Source organism: Microcaecilia unicolor, chromosome 4, assembly GCF_901765095.1.
Source record: "Microcaecilia unicolor chromosome 4, aMicUni1.1, whole genome shotgun sequence".
Lineage (NCBI taxonomy): Eukaryota > Metazoa > Chordata > Amphibia > Gymnophiona > Siphonopidae > Microcaecilia > Microcaecilia unicolor.
The window spans coordinates 357,464,306-357,487,509 of NC_044034.1; the positions used below are offsets into that span (position 1 = coordinate 357,464,306).

General features: G+C 46.8%; 1 protein-coding gene across 1 annotated transcript in view; it reads right to left on the bottom strand.

Annotated features, from left to right (window-relative positions):
- The window catches only part of CDKL5 (cyclin dependent kinase like 5), a 384,829-nt gene that overhangs the window by 46,530 nt on the left and 315,095 nt on the right, over nt 1-23,204 (bottom strand). The window contains exon 13 of the mRNA XM_030202287.1: nt 13,153-13,248. Coding sequence (XP_030058147.1) covers nt 13,153-13,248 — 96 coding nt within the window. The remainder of the gene's footprint in view (nt 1-13,152; nt 13,249-23,204) is intronic.

Below are 23,204 nucleotides of genomic sequence, written 5' to 3' on the forward strand. Positions count from 1 at the left end.
AGGAATTTGGAAGGGACGTCCCAGAGTCAAATTGGTCCAAATCGTCCACCAATACAGGGATTCGAGAAAACTCGTGGACAGGTGGATCACGTCCTCTAGACCCCCAGCGGCCTGATACCACTGGGAGGCTAGGGTCCATTGAGCAGATCTCATGTGAAGGCGGGCCATGGGAGTCACATGAACTGTGGAGGCCATGTGGCCCAGCAATCTCAACATCTGCCGAGCTGTGATCTGCTGGGACGCTCGCACCCGGGAGACGAGGGACAACAAGTTGTTGGCTCTCGTCTCTGGGAGATAGGCGCGAGCCGTCCGAGAATCCAGCAGAGCTCCTATGAATTCGAGGTTCTGCACTGGAAGAAGATGGGACTTTGGGTAATTTATCACAAACCCCAGTAGCTCCAGAAGGCGAATAGTCATCTGCATGGGCTGCAGGGCTCCTGCCTCGGACGTGCTCTTTACCAGCCAATCGTCGAGATATGGGAACACGTGTACTCCCAGCCTGCGAAGTGCCGCTGCTACCACAGCTAGGCACTTTGTGAACACCCTGGGCGCAGAGGCGAGCCCAAAGGGTAGCACACAGTACTGGAAGTGGCGTGTGCCCAACTGAAATCGCAGATACTGTCTGTGAGCTGGCAGTATCGGGATATGTGTGTAGGCATCCTTCAAGTCCAGAGAGCATAGCCAATCGTTTTGCTGAATCATGGGGAGAAGGGTGCCCAGGGAAAGCATCCTGAACTTTTCTTTTACGAGATATTTGTTCAGGGCCCTTAGGTCTAGGATGGGACGCATCCCCCCTGTTTTCTTTTCCACAAGGAAGTACCTGGAATAGAATCCCAGCCCTTCTTGCCCGGATGGCACGGGCTCGACCGCATTGGCGCTGAGAAGGGCGGAGAGTTCCTCTGCAAGTACCCTCTTGTGTTGGAAGCTGTAAGACTGAGCTCCCGGTGGACAATTTGGAGGTTTTGAGGACAAATTGAGGGTGTACCCCTGCCGGACTATTTGCAGAACCCACTGATCGGAGGTTATGAGAGGCCACCTTTGGTGAAAAGCTTTCAACCTCCCTCCGACCGGCAGGTCGCCCGGCACGGACACTTGGATGTCGGCTATGCTCTGCTGGAGCCAGTCAAAAGCTCGCCCCTTGCTTTTGCTGGGGAGCCGCGGGGCCTTGCTGAGTCGCACGCTGCTGACGAGAGCGAGCGCGCTGGGGCTTAGCCTGGGCCGCAGGCTGTCGGGAAGGAGGATTGTACCTACGCTTGCCAGAAGAGTAGGGAACAGTCTTCCTTCCCCCGAAAAATCGTCTACCTGTAGAGGTAGAAGCTGAAGGCTGCCGGCGGGCGAATTTGTCGAATGCGGTGTCCCGCTGGTGGAGAGACTCTACCACCTGTTCGACTTTTTCGCCAAAAATGTTGTCCGCACGGCAAGGCGAGTCCGCAATCCGCTGCTGGATTCTATTCTCCAGGTCGGCGGCACGCAGCCATGAGAGCCTGCGCATCACCACACCTTGAGCAGCGGCCCTGGACGCAACATCAAAAGTGTCATAAACTCCTCTGGCCAGGAATTTTCTGCACGCCTTCAGCTGCCTGACCACCTCCTGAAAAGGCTTGGCTTGCTCAGGGGGAAGAGCATCAACCAAGCCCGCCAACTGCCGCACATTGTTCCGCATGTGTATGCTCGTGTAGAGCTGGTAAGACTGGATCTTGGACACGAGCATAGAGGAATGGTAGGCCTTCCTCCCAAAGGAGTCTAAGGTTCTAGCGTCCTTGCCCGGGGGCGCCGAAGCATGTTCCCTAGAACTCTTAGCCTTCTTTAGGGCCAAATCCACAACTCCAGAGTCGTGAGGCAACTGAGTGCGCATCAGCTCTGGGTCCCCATGGATCCGGTACTGGGACTCGATCTTCCTGGGAATGTGGGGATTAGTTAAGGGTTTCGTCCAGTTCGCAAGCAATGTCTTTTTTAGGACATGGTGCAAGGGAACGGTGGACGCTTCCTTAGGTGGAGAAGGATAGTCCAGGAGCTCAAACATTTCAGCCCTGGGCTCGTCCTCCACAACCACCGGGAAGGGGATGGCCGTAGACATCTCCCGGACAAAGGAAGCAAAAGACAGACTCTCGGGAGGAGAAAGCTGTCTTTCAGGAGAGGGAGTGGGATCAGAAGGAAGACCCTCAGACTCCTCGTCAGAGAAATATCTAGGATCTTCCTCTTCCTCCCACGAGGCCTCACCCTCGGTGTCAGACACAAGTTCACGAACCTGTGTCTGCAACCTCGCCCTGCTCGACTCAGTGGAGCCACGTCCACGATGGGGGCGTCGAGAGGTAGACTCCCTCGCCCGCATCGGCGAAGCTCCCTCCGCCGACGTAGTCGGGGAGCCTTCCTGGGAGGTGGCCGCTGCCGGCACCGCACGCGGTACCGACGTCGGGGACCTCAACCTGGGCGATGGGCCAGCCGGCGCCACGCTCGACGGTACCGGAGGCGCAAGCACCGCCGGTACCGGAGGGGTAGGGCGCAACAGCTCTCCCAGAATCTCTGGGAGAACGGCCCGGAGGCTCTCGTTTAGAGCGGCTGCAGAGAAAGGCTGTGAGGTCGATGCAGGCGTCGACGTCAGGACCTGTTCCGGGCGAGGAGGCTGTTCCGGGCTGTCCAGAGTGGAGCGCATCGACACCTCTTGGACAGAGGGTGAGCGGTCCTCTCGGTGCCGATGCCTGCTGGGTGCCGAATCCCTCGGCGACCCAGAGCTCTCGGTGCCGACGCGGGGAGGAGACCGGTGTCGATGCTTCTTCGACTTCTTCCGAAGCATGTCACCGGAGCTCCCCGGCACCGACGAGGAGGACGTAGAATCCATCCGTCGCTTCCTCGGGGCCGAGGCCGAAGAAGGTCGGTCTCGGGGGGGGGGCTGTACCGCAGGAGCCCTCAGGGTGGGAGGAGACCCACCCGAAGGCTCACCGCCACCAGCAGGGGAATGGACAGCCCTCACCTGCACTCCTGACGATGCACCACCGTCCGACGACATCAGCAGACGAGGTCCCGGTACCACCGGCGTCGATGCAGCTATCCGATGTCTCGGCGCCGATGCAGAGGCCCGATGCCTCGATGCACTCGATGCAAGGGCGGCCGAGGAAGATGGTCTGGACGCTGACGACGTCGATGCACTCGAAGATCCCGGTGCCGATGCCGACGAAGAGCCCGAGAACAAAACGTTCCACTGGGCTAGTCTCGCTACCTGAGTCCGCCTTTGAAGCAGGGAACACAGACTACAGTTCTGAGGGCGGTGCTCGGCCCCCAGACACTGAAGACATGACGAGTGTCGATCAGTGAGCGAGATAACCCGGGTGCACTTCTTGAAGCCGCTGGAAGGCTTCGATGTCATGGGCGGAAAAATCACGCCGGCGAAATCAAAGTCCGAAATGACGGAAAAAGAGCACCAAAAACTTTAGAGGGAGAAAATCTCGACCGAGGCCGAAAAGAGGCCTACCCCGACGACGAAAGAAAACTTATCGGGGCCAAAAGCTGGAAATACGGGGAGGATTGAAACGGAACCCGGTGGAGGGGTTCCGGAGCACTTCCCGAGTAGAAGAAAAGCTTTTCCGAAGAAAAAACACGTTCAACAATATGGACGCGCAAGGTCGACTCTCCGGGGCTCGACACGGCGAAAAATACGACCGTACCGAGTGCGGACAAAAGAAGACTGGCCGGCTCGAGCCGGTTTCGGGCGGGAAGACGGCCGCGCATGCGCGGTGCGCGCGGGCGCGCGAGGGCTAGCAAAGGACTTTGCTAGTGAAGTTTCCGATTGGAGGGGCTGCCGTGGACGTCACCCATCAGTGAGAACAAGCAGCCTGCTTGTCCTCGGAGAAAAAGGAATACGAGGCTAGGGAGGAGTATGATGGGAAATGAGAGAGCTAGGGGGCGAGAGAAGGAAATGGAAAGTTGATAGCTGAAAACCAAAAAGAAGAAGGGTGAAAAAGAGAGTGAAACCTAAGTGGACAGAGGAAGAAAAGAAAAAAGGGAGGAAAGAGCTGAAAGGGAAAGATCAATATGTTAGAGACAGGTGTAGTGAGGGAATGGAATTTTATTTTTTGTTACATTTGTACCCCGCACTTTCCCACTCATGGCAGGCTCAATGCGGCTTACATGGGGCAATGGAGGGTTAAGTGACTTGCCCAGAGTCACAAGGAGCTGCCTGTGCCGGGAATCGAACTCAGTTCCTCAGGACCAAAGTCCACCACCCTAACCACTAGACCACTCCTCCAAGCAAATGGACAACAGAGAATTAGCAGAACACAGACAAGAAAGCAGAAAAGAGAAACTGGGACTAGCATGAAGGAAAAATTAAATTGTCCAGACAACAAATAAGAAAAAAAAGTGTCTTATTTTAAATTTATTAACGGGAATATGTTAGCTCTGGGATATGTGCATTGCAGGTGTTTTTATATTGTGTTCAACAGCATAGCCAGATGGCTGATTTTTATTGGAGGAGGGGAGGAGCTTGACTCAAAAGAGGGTGGGTACCAAATTTTCTCCCTACCCCCCACCGGGATCTCCTGCTCCCCTCCCAGAATGCAAAATATGAATACCTGAAGACCACCTCCTCCTCCGGTCCAGCAACCAGAATTCTCCAACCTCTACAGCTGGCAGCCGTGTCCCCAAGCTCCTGCTGCCAATGCTGGTTCTCCCCCAAGTGTGCTCAGTTCTCATGCATGCGTGAAAGCCCAGCATGCACCTGGGGTGGGGGAGGGGCAGCAGAAGCTTAGGAATACTGCTGCCAGCTGCAAAGCTTGGAGAGTTCTGGTTACCGGACCAGAGGAGGAGGTTTTCAGCTAGTGGGGTTTGGAGATACCCATCAGCCACAGCAAGGAAAATGGCTAATTTTGGGGGCCTGAGCCCAAAGTGTGGGGGTGGGGTGGGGGGTCCCAGCTCCTTCACTATCACACCACTGATTGTGTTCAGTACAAAATGAAGTGCATTTCTGTTTTTATTTCTCCAGTGTTGCAGTACTTGCCGAGTTTAATTTCTTGGAGTTCCCAGTTCAGTTTTGTATTTTTATTTCTAATTGTGATCCTTTGTTCTCTATTTGTCTGTGCTGTGTGTGTGAAAAAGTCATTTAAAGTTGTTTTATGTGTGGCAGTAATGGTGCGTGGGGGGGCCCTGGTCAAAGTCATCCAACACCCATTTCAAACATGTGAAAAATTAATTGCCCCCTAAACTTAACTGGTTGCACCACCTTTAGCAGCAATAATTGCAACCAAATGCTTCTTATAATTTAATCTGTCTTTCACGTAGCTCTCAATGAATCCTAACCCCCTCTTCTTTGCAGAAATGCTTTAATTCAGACACATAGGTAGCTTTTTGCGCATGAGTTACTCATTTCAGATTCTGCCACAGCATCCCTATTGGGTTCAAGGCACGACTTTGACAGGTCAATCCAAAACTATAATTTTGTTTCTCCTCAGCAGGCATGCGTTTGTGTTTTGAACCATTCTTGTTGCATAACCCAGTTACACTTCAACTTCAGCTCATGGACAGATGGACAAGACATTTTCCTTAACAATTTTCTAGTACAATGAAGAATTTGTAGTTCCTGCTATAAAGGCAAGTTTTCTAGACCCTGAGACAGCAAAGCATCCTCACATCATCACACTACCACCACCACATTTGACTGCTGGTATTAGTATCGTGTGGTCGGTGCTTTCTCTCTCATTCACCCCCCCCCCCCTCCACCATGCTTAGCGTTTCTTTCTTGAGTGTCTCTCCATATTTCTTCCTGCCACTGTGTCCAGTGTTTCTCCATCTCTCCCCCCCCCAACCCCCACTGCAATCATTCAAACCTAGCTTTGCGGGCAGAAACAGTGATTAATGCAGTCTGCCTGCAGCCAATCCCACTTTTCCTTTGCTGTTTCCAGTCCCCTCTGACTCACTTCTTGATTCTGCGGTGGCGAAATGTGGCAGAGGGAGGGCTTTGGGCCAGTTTGTATGGATGGCCAAACAAGGCTTGAAGGATTGCAGGATGGTGAGGAAGAAAAATAGAGAGACACTCAAGGGACAAATGTGGACATGCAGTGGAGGACAGGGACAAACGCTGGACCTGTGGTTAAGAAGAAACAACGCTGTACCTGCAAAAGGGGAGGGGGCAGAAGAGAATCTGATGGGAGAAAGAGAAATGCTGGACTCGTGGCGGGGGGAAGGGAACATGAGTGATGCTGGATTACAAGGGGATGCCAGGGGTGAGAGGAGAGATTCCAGAACATGGAGGGGAGTAAGAGAGATGCAAGATTGCAGGGGATGGAGGGAAGAGAGGGGGAGAGATACTGGGCACGAAGAGAGAGAAAAAGAAGCTGGATGGGATGGGGAGAGGGACAGAGATGTTGGACCATATGAGAAGATAGAAAAAATGTAGGATCATGTTGGGGGTAGAGAGAAGTTAAGGGGAATGGGAGAGATGCTAGCCATGTGGGAAGCAGAGGGACAGGGCTGGAGGTGATAGGGACACAGAGGAACAATGATGGACACATGTGGGAGGGCATAACAACACACAGGGGCAGTACTGGACATGAGATAAGGATACGGTAACAGAGAGATAATGCTGGACATGGGTACATGGACACAGGAGAGATATTGGACAGGGAGAACAGGGACTATGCTAGATGCTGGGGGGTGTGAATAGGGTCACAGAGAGGCGAGGTTAAGCATTGGGGCAATAAGGATACAGAATGGAGATGCTGGACAAGGAGGGGCCTAGGGACAGAGGGGTGATGCAAGCCAAGGAGGGATAAGGATACAGAAGGCTGATGCTGGACATGGGGTGAGAGACAGGGAAACAGGGACACAAAAAAAAGAGATGCTGGACACAGGGGGAAGGGATACAGAGAGAGAGGTGATGCTAAATTTAGGGGGAGGGATATAGACATAGAAGGAATATACTGGACAGGAGAAGACAGGGACAAAGAAAGGGGAGATGCTGAACTTGAGAGCAAGATAGGGATGAAGACGGGTGAAGGATAATGGACATGGGAGAGAAAAGGAATGTCAAATAGACAGGAGAACCTGGCATTAAAGTTAAAAGAAGACAGAGGAAAGCAGAATCCAGAGACTGAGTCCAACACGATTAAAAAAATACGACCTGATAACAAAAGTAGAAAAAGTAATTTTATTTTCTATGTAGTGATTAAAATCAATGTCAAGTTTTGGAAGATACATCTACCAGTTGGGGTGTGAAACATGGCTGGGGCCTAAAGCAGAAATTTGGGAGGCAAGCCTAAAACCCACTACTAGGCTGTGCCTTCTTAAGATTCAGGCAGGCATGGGGTCAAGGGCAATTGCCTTGGTTGCAAACTCCACCCCCCCCCCCCAAACACACACACACCATCCCTAAACTCTGCTATCACGATTAGCACAGCATAGGAAGTTAAAGCTTCTTGGGGTTTCAGTTTAACTTTCTGTCTACATATTTCTATTTTTAGTTTGTGGTTACTTATTCTGTACTTGGTATCTGTGTATTTAACTGAGGCCTGGTATTCTGTTCGCATGAATTTTCTATTATTATTCATTTGCATTTAACTCACACCTTTTTCAAGAGTTATATTCAGGTGCAGTAGGTATCTTCCTGTCCTCAGAGGGCTTAAAATCTAAGAGCTTCTTTTACAAAGCCGTGCTAGCGATTCCAGTGCGACAAATGAGAAGAAGCCTATAGGAAATGAATGGGTTTTCTCTCAATTGCCACGCAGGAATTGCTAGTGTGGTTTTGTAAAAGAATCCCTAAGTTTGTACATGAAGCAATGGAAGATTAAGTGACTTGCCCAAGGTCACAAGGAGCAGCAGCAGGATTTGAACCTGGCTTTGCTGGTTGTCACAAGAAAACAAAAAATGAGAAAGGTCCTTCACGGAAGGAATGCCACAGGACAAGGAAGTAGGGGTTGACCAATAAAACTGAATTGTGGAACCTTGGAGTAAGAACTGATAAAATAAAGTTTATTATGATAAAAAAGACCGCAGGTCTACATAAAACAAATCCCCAAAAGATGGTGAAAATTCAGTAGCAAGACATAAACCATGGGAATGACTGGAAATTTGACTTGAGAAAATCTTTTTCTTTAGGTATAATATAACCTCCCTTGTTGCTACACTGACCTCTGAAATTTCTTGTTGCAAGGTCATAGTGGGGTCACCATCCAAAGAGATGTGGTGGGGCATAATCGAACGGGGCGCCCAAGTTTTCCTGAGGGCATCGTTGCAGGATGTTCCCGCAAAGGGGCGGGGAAACCCGTATTATCAAAACAAGATGGGCGTCCATCTTTTGTTTCGATAATACGGTCGGGGACGCCCAAATCTCAACATTTAGGTCAACCTTAGAGATGGTCGACCTAAATGTTGAGATGGTCAACCTTAGAGACGGTCGTCCCCGGTTTTCGGCGATAATGGAAAACGAGGACGCCCATCTCAAAAATGACCAAATCCAACTCATTTGGTCATGGGAGGAACCAACATTCGTAGTGCACTGGTGCCCCTCATATGCCAGGACACCAACTGGGCACCCTAGGGGGCACTGTAGTGGACTAACTGATGCACTAACTGAACGGAAAAAGCCCTTCCCTTACCGATCCCTTAGTGATTCGGAAAGGAACAGGCATGCATGAAGGAAATCGCATGCAAATGACCTGCTCGCTGTTAGCTCATTTGCACACGATTTCCTTCCTAAGGAGGGGAAGCCAGTGCAGAGCAGCCAAGCATTATGCGTGGCTGCTCTGCACATGCCAAAAACGGCTTCATACACGCAGACAAGCTGCGTGTATAATAGCCGTCTACAACCTTAAATAAATTGCCGTCTACAACCTTAAAAAAACACAAGTCCAGGTGAAAACGTCCAAGTGCTTGTCAGGGACTTCTTTTTTTTTTTGATAATGGGTGAAGGACGTCCAAGTGTTAGGCGCCTTCGCTATGCCTCCGTCTCTGTGACAGTTAATTGAGGACGTCCAAATGCTATGCCTTCGTCCCTGCAACGGGCAGTTGAGGATGTCCAAAATATGGATGTTTCTGTGAGTAGGACGTCCATGCCTTTGCTATGCCTCCAACACCCCCTTTATTTACTTATTTGGATTTTGGATCACAAGTAGCAGTAGTGGGATTTGTAACCTCTGGATTGTAAGACCAGTACTCTAACCACTAGGCCACTCCTCCACTCCACTCCCTTGAAATTTGGCCGTCCCTGTGGGGGGGGGGGGGGGCAGTTCAGGACATCCAAAATGTTTGAAAGAAGGACGTCCACGCCTTCGCTATGCCTCCGTTGACACACACACACCTCCTCCCCCGGGACCTGCATACTGCTGCAATGGACCCGAGTATGATACTTGAGGCTGGCAAAAAAAGTTTTTAAAGTTGTTTTTTTCAGGGTGGGAGGGGGTTAGTCACCACTGGGGGAGTCAGGGGAGTTCATCCCCGATTCTCTCCGGTGGTCATCTGGTCAGTTCGGGCACCTTTTTGAGTCTTGGTCGTAAGAAAAAATGGACCAAGTAAAGTCGGCCAAGTGATCGTCAGGGACGCCCTTCTTTTTTCCATTATCGCTCGAGGATGCCCATCTGTTAGGCACGCCCCAGTCCTGCCTCCGACACGCCCCGGGAACTTTGGTCGTCCCAGACTGACTTTACTGATTTCAGGGGTAAGGGAGGTTTTTAAAGCTCGGTCCAGAAAATGGATTCATTGATTTTCCCTCGAGTCTAGAGGATATCAGCTTAAACGGTTTATGCTTGGACAGGCTCAACATATGGATTTCAATAGTAAAGTCTAGTTGGAAGTGGTCAGATCACAGTATAGGCTTTCTTTCAAATGAGCCAATCATGCTAGTGGGATAGGAAGTGAGGAAGTCCAAGGTGTGGCCTTGTTCATGAGTTGTACCCTCTGTAAACAAGGTGAGTTCACTTATCTCCATGAATGATTTAAAGTTATGTATTTATTTAATTTATTTATATGTTACATTTGTATCCCACATTTTCCCACCTATTTGCAGGCTCAATGTGGCTTACATATATTCCGATATGAACAAATACAAAGTGATGTTGTGGTATCAGCTTTGCTTTTTAAATGGAAGTTTAAATTTCCCAGGACAACTACTCTAGAAAATTGGGACATGGTGGATGAAATGATCTCCAGTATCATAGGTTCGGGCTTGGTCCACGCTCCTGGTGGGCAGTATATGAAGAGTACAGCAATCCGATTAGCATCTTTGGAGTTATCAGAGAATTTGCACAAAATATATTCTGGGAATATTCCTGAACTAACTAGGGATACATGAAGAAAGCTCTTATAAATGAGAACAAGTCCACCTCCTTTTTTCCCTTGTCTTGGAGAAGGAAGTAAGAAATAACCAGGCGAGTATAACTGGGGTAGTAACAGACTGTTGACTTCTGGAAGCCATATTTCAGAGATAGAAAACCCCGATCTGAAGATTCTAGAAGATCCATTATTAGCAAGGCCTTATTTCCCACGGATCTAGCAATTAACATAAATTGAAGGTATGGGAGTTAAGTGAGTCATGTTCTCTAAGCAAGAGGATTGCTTGGTTAGGTTCAAAAGAAATCGAGTTTTAGGCCGTGTCTTGCTGTGGAGTTGAGGTCACCAGTGGCCTGGAGAAGTAGTGGCACAGAGGCATATTTTCAAAGCACTTAGCCTTCAAAAGTTCCAGAGGTTTCTATGGAACTTTGGAAGGCCAAGTGCTTTCAAAATATGCCTTTGTGAGCCAGTGTTGGTGCAGTCTATTAGATATTTGCCAGTGAGAATAGGTTGTTTATGAACCCTAGGTTTCCTAGGTATGTTGCATACAACAGGAAATTTGGCTATAGCTGCTGTCTTCAGGCAGGTTGCCCTTCATGATGCCCGAGAGGGCTAAGTACAACAGAAGAGGTTAATTTCTGATTGTAGCTAATGTTTGAAGTATTTGTGGCACATCTGATCTGTCTACATGTTAATGGCTGCTGGTACGTGGTGAATGTGTTGATATATGAACTAAGGGACAGAGTTACTAACATGCACTACTGCATTATCCTCCTGCAGGTCCCATTTAATACAATAGGGCCTAGCTACTAATAACACATGTTAACGCCATTAGAATGCATTAGTAACTCTAGTGCTAAGCACATTAAGGATTTCTTTTTTGCAAAATGTACATGCATCAATAGATTAAGCCAGGGTATGACTAATAGAACAGAGTTTTGTATTAACAATTGCTTTAAATGCATTATAATAGAAAAAAACACAAAACTGTCACCTGTATGCTAAACATTGCGGGGTTGATATTCAGCTGGTGGCGGTGAGCATTTTTTTTTAGCTGTTGGTATATTCCCAGATAAACAATGCAGGGCCATATCCAGGCACTGACACTGAATATCTGGGTTTATGCAGTTAAGTGCAATATTCAGCACTTAACCGCATAAGCGACACTGCATAAAGAGAGGACTGACTTTTATGCAGTCCGATTAAACCACTAAACTTAAGACAGTTAAGAGCTGAATATTGTCACTTAACTGCATATGTGCCGACTCCGCCCATGGACTGCCCATAAAATAGCCGGCTTTGAGTTTAGCCATCTGTGTTGATATTCAGCAGCACTAACTGGTTAAGGGCTGCTAAGTATCAGTGGATAGCCCCGAATAAGCAATTTAACCAGCTGGCTGGTTAAATTGCTTTGAATATCGACCTCTTCATTCTTTGCATATTAAGGAGTTGAATTAAAACAAGTTTCAAATTTGTAAGCAGCATCACCAATCAAACACCCTTCACACACATTCATTCATTCATAATTTTCTTTAAAATTTGTACAAAAAAAATCCCTCAGACCTAAATATGAGGTAAGTGAATATAAGATATAGTCACATTTCAGAGAGATTAGTTTGCATATTTTTTTAAAAATAAGGATGGCAGGTAAGCTTGAAATTTTGATGATTCCTGCTACTACTCAAAAGTTTCAAACCTGTTAAAACAACTCATTTATTCATCTGCCACTATTGGGCTCGTTTTCGAAAGAGAAGGACGCCCATCTTTCGACATAAATCGGAAGATGGACATCCTTCTCACAGGGTTGTCCAAATCCGTATAATCGAAAGCCGATTTTGGACGTCCCTAACTGCTTTCCATCACAGGGACGGCCAAAGTTCAAGGGGGCGTGTCGGAGGCATAGCGAAGGCGGGACTTGGGCGTGCCTAACACTAGGACGTCCTTGACCCATAATCGAAAGAAACAAGGACGTCCCTGATGAACACTTGGACGACTTTACCTGATCCTGTTTTTCATACGACCAAGGCACAAAAAGGTGCCCGAACTGACCAGATAACCACTGGAGAGAATCGGAGATGACCTCCCCTTACTCCCCCAGTGGTCACTAACCCCCTCCCACCCTCAAAAAACATCTTTAAAAATATTGATTGCTAGCCTCTTTGCCAGTCTCAGATGTCATACTCAGGTCCATCACAGCAGTATGCAGGTCCCTAGAGCAGTTTTAGTGGGTGCAGTGCACTTCAGGCAGGGGGACCCAGCCCCATCCCCCCCCCTACCTGTTACATTTGTGGAGGAAACAGCGAGCCCTCCAAAACCCACTGTACCCACATCTAGGTGCCCCCTTCACCCGTAAGGGCTATGGTAGTGGTGTACAGTTGTGGGTAGTGGGTTTTAGGGGGCTGAGCACACAAGGTAAGGGAGCTATGTACCTGGGAGCAATTTATGAGGTCCACTGCAGTGCCCCCTAGCGTGCCCAGTTGGTGTCCTGGCATGTCAGTGCACTACAAATGCTGGCTTCTCCCACGACCAAATGGCTTGCATTTGGTCATTTCTGACATGGACGTCCTTGGCTTCAATTATTGCCAAAAATCAGAAATGACCAAATCTAGGGACGACCAAATTTAAGGATATGGACGTCCCTGACCATATTATCAAAACAAAAGATGGACGTCCATCTTGTTTCGAAAATACGGGTTTCCCCACCCCTGGATCGGGACTGTTCTACGAGGACGTCCAAATCGAAACAAGAATGTCCCTTTCGATTATGCCCCTCTATTTTTCCTAACATGGGTCCACATATTTTTTTTAAATTCCTTTCATACCAAAAGTACATAAATGATTAATGTTTAAACGTCAATAATATACTGGCTAGAGTAAGGATGTTAAAATCCTTCAGACCTCAGACTTTTGCCGTGAGTGAAATGAAGTTGCATCTCTGGAAGGATCTTTAACTAGAGGTCTTGCATGGTTCACATCTGGAGGAGTCTGGTCAACCTGAACGCAGCAAACATACACAATGTACATAGTTTGTGATACTTAATACAATTTCAGTTTTTGTAATTACACATTAAAGTGTAAAGAAAAGCAAAGTATAACAAGCATAAACTAATATTTTTAGATTCAGAAACAACAAAAATGTCTCTATGCTCACTAATGGCCCCACCAAATCTTTAAACATAAAAGCAAAGGAGGATAGCAAGAAACTCCAAAAAATGGGTGTAATTTTAACTCATTTACATGCACAACATAGAGGTTTCTTCATGGAAATGGCTTGTTAGAAGACAGCCCACAGGATATGCAGGTAAATGTTTATGATTCTCTCAACAGTCCTTTGGAAGATGGGATATAAATTTTATAGTATATAAAACAAAGTGTGTGCATAAAGTCATTTTGCACATACTTCTACTGACAATGAGCAAAAGTGTTCCTTGCAAAGGAGTTTGGGTGGGATTTAAACATATTTATATTTTTGGATTTTCAAATATATACAAACAAATTTTCTTGAAAATTGTAAGGTAGTAGATGATGAATATAGATGTGTACAAATACTTTCAGTGCAATGACATTTAAAGGGAAAACATACATGTAACCTTTCCTTTTAAAAACTGGTACAACTTCTGGCTTGTTATGAAATTGAAGTCCGGGGGCCCTTTAACTAAGCTGCACTAAAAAGTGACTTGCACTATTTTTAGCTTTTGGGTTTCCTGTGAGCTGAGGCCACTTTTAGCCGCAGCTGTAAAATGGCAGCGGTCTCTTTTTTTTTTCCCCCATTAATGGCCACAATCTAATTTCCTAATTAGCATATGGCCATTAGAATGGGAGCCCTTGCCGCCACCTATTTTGTAAGAAGTAGGGGCTTCCGCACTAATCCTGTGCTAAACGGTCAGCGTGCATCAATGCCCATGTGCTAACCCATTAGTGCAGGGCATGCCTACGCTCCGCTTCCAAACACGCCCCCACACTAAAAAATAAAATCTATTTTTTAGCATGTGGGAAGTGTGCACCAATTCCAAAACTACTAAGGGATGTGAAATCAAGAACTTTCTAGTGGCATCCCACTGCGCATTCAGGCGCAGGTGCCTTCCCGCCCGATGCACGAGTGCGGGTCCTTTAGATTAGCTGAAGAAGAGAACTCCAAGGGGAAGTAGGTAGGTATGTGAGAATACGTAGCCTGCTGTCCTTGGAGAACACTTCGCCGAGGACAAGCAAGCCATCGTAGTCTCACAGCTGGAAATTCCTAGCTACCAGGCTCACCGGAAACAACAATGCTAGGACAATAGGGACTCGAAACGTTGACGTCTGCTATTCAAACAACATGAAACAATTTGTGTACTAATTGTGGAGGTGCAGCCTGGAACAGAATAAAATTGGGCTGGGGTGGGGGGAGAGGGCAGTTGGATTCTAGACGCTGAACATATTCTGCAGGACTACTTGCCCAAATGAGCTGTCTCATGGTTATCTTGCTCAAGGCAGGAATGAGAGGTGAATGTGTGGACTGATGACCATTTTGCAGCTTTGCAAATCTCATCTATGAAGGCTGACCTCGTGTGCTACTGATTTAGCTATAGCTCTAACATTATGAACTTTAACATGACCCTCTACAGTCAGCCCAGCCTGGGCACAAGTAAAGGAGATGCAATCTGCTAGTCAACTGGAAATTTCTGTGCTTGCCAATGGCTACCCCTATTCTGTCTGGGTCAAAAGAAACAAAACGTTGGGTGGACTGTCTATGTGCTTTAGTCCACTCTAGATAGAAGGCTTAAGGCTCACTTGCAGTATAAGGTATGAAGAACACTCTCGCCAGGATGGGCATTTTGGTTTTGGGGAAAATCGTTGGTAGAATGATTGACTGATTAAGACGGAACTTCGACATTACCTTAGGAAGGAACTTAGGGTGTATGTGGAGAACTAATCTACTGTGGTGAAACTTAGTGTAAGGTGGATCAGCTACTAGGACCTGAAGCTCACTGTGAGCCGAAGTGATTGCCACAGGAACACAACTTTCCAGGTCAAATACATCAGATGACAGGAATCAAGCGGCTCAAAGGAGCTCTCGTCAGCTGGGTGAGGACAATGTTGAGGTTCCATGATACAGATGGAGGTTTGATAGGGAGTTTTGTCAATAGCAAACCATGCATGAAGCAAACAGCCAGAGGCTGCACAGAGATGGGTTTACCTCACACATGGTGATGATAAGCACTAATTGCACAGAGATGAACCCTTACCACATTGGTTTTCAAACTAGACTCTCTGAGATGCAGGAGGTATTCAAGCAGTATAAATTTCAGTCTTAGGAGTGAGTAGTCTTAAGGTAATCTGGAAGCTAAAACGTATAAGGTCCAATTTTTCATTAGGAATATTCAGATTGATTACTCAGATTTCGGTAATGTCCCATGTGGGCTATTGTAATATGGGCTGTAGAGAGAAGATAATCAAGAGAATTGAGACTATATTGAATACAACAGCTTGTCTGATTTTCAAAGTACCAAAATTTGGAAGGGCTACTCCATTATTAGTACAACTACACTGGTTACCAATGAGTGCAAGTGTGGTGTTTAAACTGTGTTCCTTGGTTTTTAAAACTTTGCACAAGTTAGTCTCCTAGGAATTCTAACCCAGAGAGTTTTTATTGCTCTATTATCCTAAGCCCAAAAGCATTAAATATAAAAAATTATGTAGTCAATACTTTTGCATATCAGGCCACCTTACATTAGGCTTCCTCGTAATATTAGAAGTCAGGCTAATTATGTCATATTTTGGAAATTACTGAAATCTTCTTCATTTAGAACTTACTTGATTTAATGATTGTTATGCTGTCTTGATTTTTTATTTTAAATGTGATTGTTTTTGTATTGTTAATTTTATGCATTATGTTTATTTTTCTGTTGGAATATTCCTGGGTATGCCCAGTCTCTTTGACATGTAAGCCACATTGAACTCAGGAAGTATGTGTGGGGTATAAGTGTCCTATAATATAATGTAGGACAAGTGAGGGGATCTAAGACCTTGCCCTCACACCAGACAGCAAACCTCCTCCACTGAAATGAGTAACACCTCTTAGTGGAGTCCTTCCTGGAAGCCAGCAAGATGCAGGAGACACACTCCGGCTAATCTAAGGTTTCAAATTCTATGCTCTCAACATCCAAACCATGAGGGCCAGGGACTGGAAGTTGCGATGTAGAAGAGATCTCTTGTTCTGCGTGATGAGGGTTGGACAGCAGTCCATTCTCCACGGATCTTCTAAGGACAACTCCAGAAGAGGAGGAAACCAGATCTGCCTCGGCCAGTAAGGTGATATTAGGATCACTGTTCCATGGTTTTGATTGAGTTTCAGCAAAGACTTCTCCATGAGAGGTATTGGAGGATATGCATATAGAAGACCCTCCCCCAATGTAGGAGAAAGGCATCTGACAGTAGTCTGCCTTACGATCTGAGCTTGGAGCAGAAATGGAGGACCTTGTTATTGAGATGAGTGGCAAAAAGATCCGAGGGGGTGCCCCACTCTCAGAAGACCTCTTGGGCTACATCTATTTTGAGAGATCACTCATGCAGTTGCAAAACCCTGCTCAGTTTGTCCACTAGACAGTTGTCCTTTTCTGAGATATATGAAGCTCGGAAGCCCATCCCATGAAGGAGGGCCCACTGCCACATCCCCACTGCTTCCTGACACATAAAACACTACAACTTGGTTGTCTGTTTGGATGAGAATAATTTGTTTTTTGCAGCCTCTCTCTGAAAACCTTTAGAGTGTTCCAAATGGGCCTGAGCGCCAGCTGATTGATATAGAGAAATGATTCCTGAGCAGACCAAAGCTCCTGGGTGTGAAGCCCATCTACATGAACTCCCCATCCTAGGTTGGATGCAACCATTGTGAGCATCTTCTGAGGCAGAATTTGGAATGGCAGTCCCACAGTCAAATTCATCTGAATTGTCCACCAGAGGTGGTCATGAGTCAACTCTGGAGGAATTTGGATGACATCTGCTATGTTCCTGACCACCTGAGACCACTGGGAAGCTAGAGTCCACTGGGCTTCTCTTAAATGGAGATGTGCCATGGGAGTGACATGCAATGTTGAGGCAACGAGGGCTATCAATCTCAACATTTGCCAAGCTGTGTGCTGCTTGCTGCTTTGGACTTGCAAAGTGAGCATTAATAAGGTTTCTGCTCTTGCTCGTGGAAGAAAAGCCTGACCCTGCAATGTATCTAGCAGGGCTCCTATGTGACCTCCTCCACCTTTCTGCTCTTGCTCGTGGAAGAAAAGCCTGACCCTGCAATGTATCTAGCAGGGCTCCTATGTGACCTCCTCCACCTTATCTCCAAACAAGTTGTCACCTTGGCAATGAACATCCACCAACCTCTTTTGCACTGCTGGCTCCAGGTCAGACACATGCAACCATGAGAGTCTGTGCATCCCCAATCCCATAGCGGAGAGTCTGGATGCTATATCAAAAGAATCGTACAAGCCCCTGGCCAGATATTTCCTACACTCCAGCTGCTTGCTGGCCAAGTGCCAAAGCTCTGTGGCCTGCTCCTGTGGGAGAGTTTCTGCAAAACTAAGTGTACTACGGACCAAAGATTACAAGTAAAGGCTCATGCAGCGCTGGTAGGACTGGATGAGGGCAGTGAGCACTTCCTTCCAAATGAGTCTAATGTCTTGCCTCTCTATCTGGGAATGCTGAGGCATGAGTCATGAAGCTCCTAGATCGTTTGAGAGCAGATTCGACCACAAGAGAGTGGTGAGGCAGTTGAGCCCTCTTGAATCGGAGAGCCTTTTGGATATGGTATTGCGTATCTACCTTCTTAGGTGCAACCTGAACTGAGAAAGGTGGTTCCCAGTTCTTAATCAGTACATCTTTAAGGATAGGGTGCAATGATACAGTGATCCCTTCCTTTGGAGGAGACTCATAATCCTGGACAGTCAACATCTCTGCCCTAGGCTCTTCCTCCGTTTCTAACTTAAGTTGTTTTGGCTGAAGACATCTCCCTGATAAAACCTGTGAAAGAGGTCTCTCAGGTGGAGATTTACTTCTTTCTTGAGGTGGGGGAGGGTTCAAAGTATCCCATAAGATTCCTCCTCTGAGAAGTAATGTGGGCCTTTCTCTGAATCCCATGAGCAGTCTTCACCATACTCAGGTTGTACTGAAGAAGTCTGTGCCTGCCTTGACTCAGTGGATCCATGTACACACACTGAAGAGCACGGAGGTACAGCCCTACCCTGACTCCAGGAAGCTTCCTCCCCCCAATGTCAAAAGCAGTACTGTATATGTCTAGGTTGATGTCAACACCGTCTGAGGTGCTGGCATTGAGGATCTCTGCACTGGTATGGAGGGAGACTCAGGAAGAATCTGGGGCTGATTCGCAGTTGGCACAAATGTCCTTGAGGCCTGAATGGTTTGTAAGTGCAGCATCTTTGCCAGCTCCTCCCTGAGCATGGTACTCGGTGAAAATATCCCCGACAAAATGGCCCCCAACAAAAAAGCTCCTGACATAACAGCCATTGTCAAAATGGCCTGCCCACAATATAGCCCGTGACAAATTAGCCCCCTGACAAAAGGGCCCTATCAGGCTACCCAGAATATGGCACTGCATTTTTTTCCTAATAATCCTATCTGCCAAACAGGATAAGGTTGGTAAAACTATGAAAATGATGACAAGATTGTTTTTTTTTTTTTTAAATTAACATGTTGATGGAAGAATAGTTTCCTTAAACAGCAGAACAGATCATGAATACCAGTTGGTAGCTACAGAATTTTGTTTATTTATATATGCTTTATACAATGCAATGCTGGTAAGAGCCTTTATTAGTGAAGATTTCACTTGTAGTTAATCATCTTTTTTTAAGATGTTATTTATTTCTAGGGGGCAATTTTGTTAAGGGGGCTATTTTGTCTAGGGGCTATTTTGTCAAGCATTATTTTGTGGGGGGGCATTTTGTTAGGGGCTGATTTGTCAAGAGCTATTTTGTTACAAGGCTGTTTTGTTGGGGCAATATTGTCAGGGCTATTATGTCGGGGTGCTCCTGAGCATAGCTCGGAACCGCTCATCGAAGGAAGGCATTGGCAAAGGCAGGGAAGCCGGAAGAGAGGCAGCTTGAGAAGGTGTCGGTGTCAGACTGGTAGTGGGGACCTGGCTTCTGATACACTTGCACATTGGCACCTCTTCCATGGAGGGGGAGCGCTCTTCCCGGTGCTTCTTGTGTACCAGTGATGCCAATGTCATGGCGCTCCCAGCACTGTGCATTGAGGACTGATGTTTATTCTTCTTGGGCTTCTCCTGATGCTCAATGTCACAGTCTTTTGGTGACGACAAGGACGACATTGAACCCGTACATGTCCTTGGTGTTGGGTCCGATGCTGACCAGTTCTGGGGCCTACTCTCACTGTCCGTTGAGAGAGGTGGAAACCTCCTCGATGCCGGTGCACTCCCAGTGGATGCTGAAAGTCTTGGCAGACATCAAGGTAGATGCTTCCGGTGCCAATGTATTAGTCTTCGAGCAGCCAAACAGCTTCTCCTGTTGAACCTGCCGCACCCTCTGTGTCCTCATCTGCATTTCCAACAAACAGAAGTTAGGCTCACAGTCAAGTACAAGAAACCCGATGGACCACTTGTGTGGGTCTGTCATGGAAATCACCCAATTATATTGGGCACACCTTTTGAAGCCACTAGGTGGGTGGTGGTGGTGGGGTCTTCTTGGACATTGAGAAAAGAATTGCAGCCAAATTTAACTCCTCAATTTTGATCCAGAAAAAGGGGCAGTGTTCAAATTGAGGTTGGAGCTCTGGCCTAAGAGGGCCTAGCAACACATGAAAAATAAAGTCAACCTTAAGAGCCAAAAAACTAGAAGAAATTAAAGGGAAACTGAAGAAAAAGGAGAAATAAAGAAAAAAATTATTTGAATGGAAAACAAACGCACGGGAACACAATATCAGAAAGCACAAAATGTACTGTGAGGAGAACATGATGACAAGTCTTTCTTGCTCCATGGAAAAACAAAGACTGAAGGACCTGTGCTCATACATTGGGTTGGAAGGCACCAGTGCATGTAAGGTGGGATGCTTCTAGAAAAGTTCTTGTTCTCACTAGTTAGAGTCTGCTCAGGGCTCTGTTGGATAACATCACCCGGCTGTGAGAATACAATGGCCTGCTTGTCCTCAGAAAATCAACTTTATTATTTATTTTATTTCTTGCACTTGATATACTGCAAAAATCACACCAATCACTGGTTACTAAGCAGTATTTCATTTTCATACATGGTGGAACACTGATCTAAAGGTAACTGGATAAAGCTATCGGGTTAACTCTTGGACAAGTATTTGTCTGATCAGAGACAGCCAAAGAGCTTTGGCCGGTCAGAGCTGATTGGCTAAGGTTAAACCAATTCCCATGAACATTTCTTAATTTGGGTAAATATAGTACACTAGTAAAAAAGCCCCGTTTCTGATGCAAATGAAACGGGGGCTAGCAATGTTTTCTTCTGTGTGCATGTGGGAGTGTGTGTGTCCCTGCCCTCTCTCCCCTCCCCCCTCTGAGTCCTTCACTGTTACAGAGCCAGCGATTTGATTTCCTGCTCTGCTGTTTTCCTTCACTGACTGTTTGTGTTACAGAGAGGGCGGGGCAGACACTCATGGGGAAACCGGATATCTCTCCCCCTTCACACTTCCGGCTGGAGGCTTCATAGAACGTTGGTGTTGCCTTTTATATAGAGAGATGCTTAGAACAGCCCATAGAAAATTTATCTGGTTGTCACAGAGGAGAAAATTTCAAGTGTGAAGATTTGTCCAGCAGAGTTAGACAAACATTTTAAATATTCAATCCTAATCAGTACATATGGACACAAACAAATATACATATGAACAGCTTTGTGAAGAACTAGCTGTGGTGTGATATGGCCTTTAATTCTCAATACAGAACAACTTAAAAACACAGAAAACATTTCAAAGAAAATATTTCTTCCAGAGATACATGGAGGCTTACTTTCAAAGCACACAGACTTACAAAGCTATATAGATTACTATCAGGTAAATTTTCAAAAAAGAAGTATGCCCATCTTCCGACATAAATAGGGAGATGGGCATCTTTCTCTCAGGGTCACCCAAATCGGAATAATGGAAAGCCGATTTTGGGCATCCTCAACTGCTTTCCATCGCAGGGACGGCCAAAATTCACGGGGGCGTGTCGGCACCGTACCGAAGGCAGGACTGGGGCATGATTTAGAGATGGGCGTCCTCGGCCAATAATGGAAAAAAGAAGGGCGTCCCTGACGAGCATTTGGCCTACTTTACTTGGTCCATTTTTTTTCATGACCAAGCCTCGGAAAGGTGCCCGAACTGACCAGATGATCACTGGAGGGAATCGGGGATGACCTCCTCTTACTCCCTCAGTGGTCACCAACCCCCTCCCAGCCAAAAAAAAAAATTGTAAAAACATTTTTTGCAAGCCTCTATGCCAGCCTCAAATGTCATACCTAGCTCCATCACAGCAGTATGCAGGTCCCTGGAGCAGTTTTTAGTGGGTGCAGTGCACTTCAGGCAGGCAGACCCAGGCCCATCCCCCCCCTACCTGTTACACTTGTGGTGGTAAATATTGAGCCCTCCAAACCCCCCCCCAAAACCCACTGTACCCACATGTAGGTGCCCCCTTCACCCCTTAGGGCTATGGTAGTGGTGTACAGGTGTGGGGAGTGGGTTTTGGGGGAGGTTTGGGGGGGCTCAGCACTGAAGGTAAGGGAGCTATGCACCTGGAAGCAATTGCAGTGCCCCCTAGGGTGCCCGGTTGGTGTCCTGGCATGTCAGGGGGACCAGTGCACTACGAATGCTGGCTCCTCCCATGACCAAATAGCTTGGATTTGGTCATTTTTGAGATGGGCGTCCTCAGTTTCCATTATCGCTGAAAACCGGGGACGACCATCTCAAAAACGACCTAAGGACAACCATCTGTAAGGTCAACCTAAATTTCATGATTTGGGCGTTCCCAACCGTATTATTGAAACGAACCATTGACGCCCATCTTGTTTTGATAATATGGGTTGCCCCGCCCCTTTACGGGGCCATCCTGCGAGGACGCCCTCATGACAACTTGGGCACCCCGTTCGATTATACCCCTCCACGTAACTTTCTAAGTCTATGTGCTTTGAAAATAAGCACCATGATCTCTCAAATGAAGAGATTTTACGAAGCTGGGAAATTCAGATCGGTCTTGTCCTGGTCCCACTAACATAAGGCACCCCTTTACACAAGGGAGTTTGGGCCTGATACTCAACAGGACTCATCTGGTTAGAAGCAGCTCCTAACTGGATAGATCCCACTCACTAGGTCATACCTGAATAGCGCTGCTGAAAATCTAGTCAGACCACCTTGGCACTTCTCTGGTTTATAGGTATTGTTTCTTTTCAATTATATAGCTAATCAATCATTGTGTGTGTGTATATCTTAGATCTTAGAACCTCTAATAAAAGTCTCATTTACCTAATACGAATCCAAAAGAATCCACAGTAATTACTGAGTAGCCTGTGTCAGTAAAGCAGGCTGTAAAACCTGGGGCAGAACAAACTCTCATTGTCATTAATGAACCTATGGAATCCATTCAGGGCCGGTATGGTAAACAGGTGCAATTGCCCTAGGCCCCCATACCACAGGGGGCCCCAAGTCTGCCTTAAGTTGAAAAAGTCATAGCAGATGGACTCAAGGCTAATATTAGACCTTCTGGGGTCCCTTCCCCAGTTTCTGCCCTGGGCCCCTGAATGTCTAATATTAATTAGCCTTGAGTCCCTCTACTTGTCAAAAATGGCAGGGAGGTAAAAAGCAGGTTTCCACTGAGTATCAAGGAAGGTTAGCTGAGAAACCAAAACAATGTCAAAGCAGAATACACCACATTTGAAAATTTAACTGCAGCACGACCAATTCTTTCACTGTTATGCTTTGCAAACTGTGAGAATACAGTACTATATCTT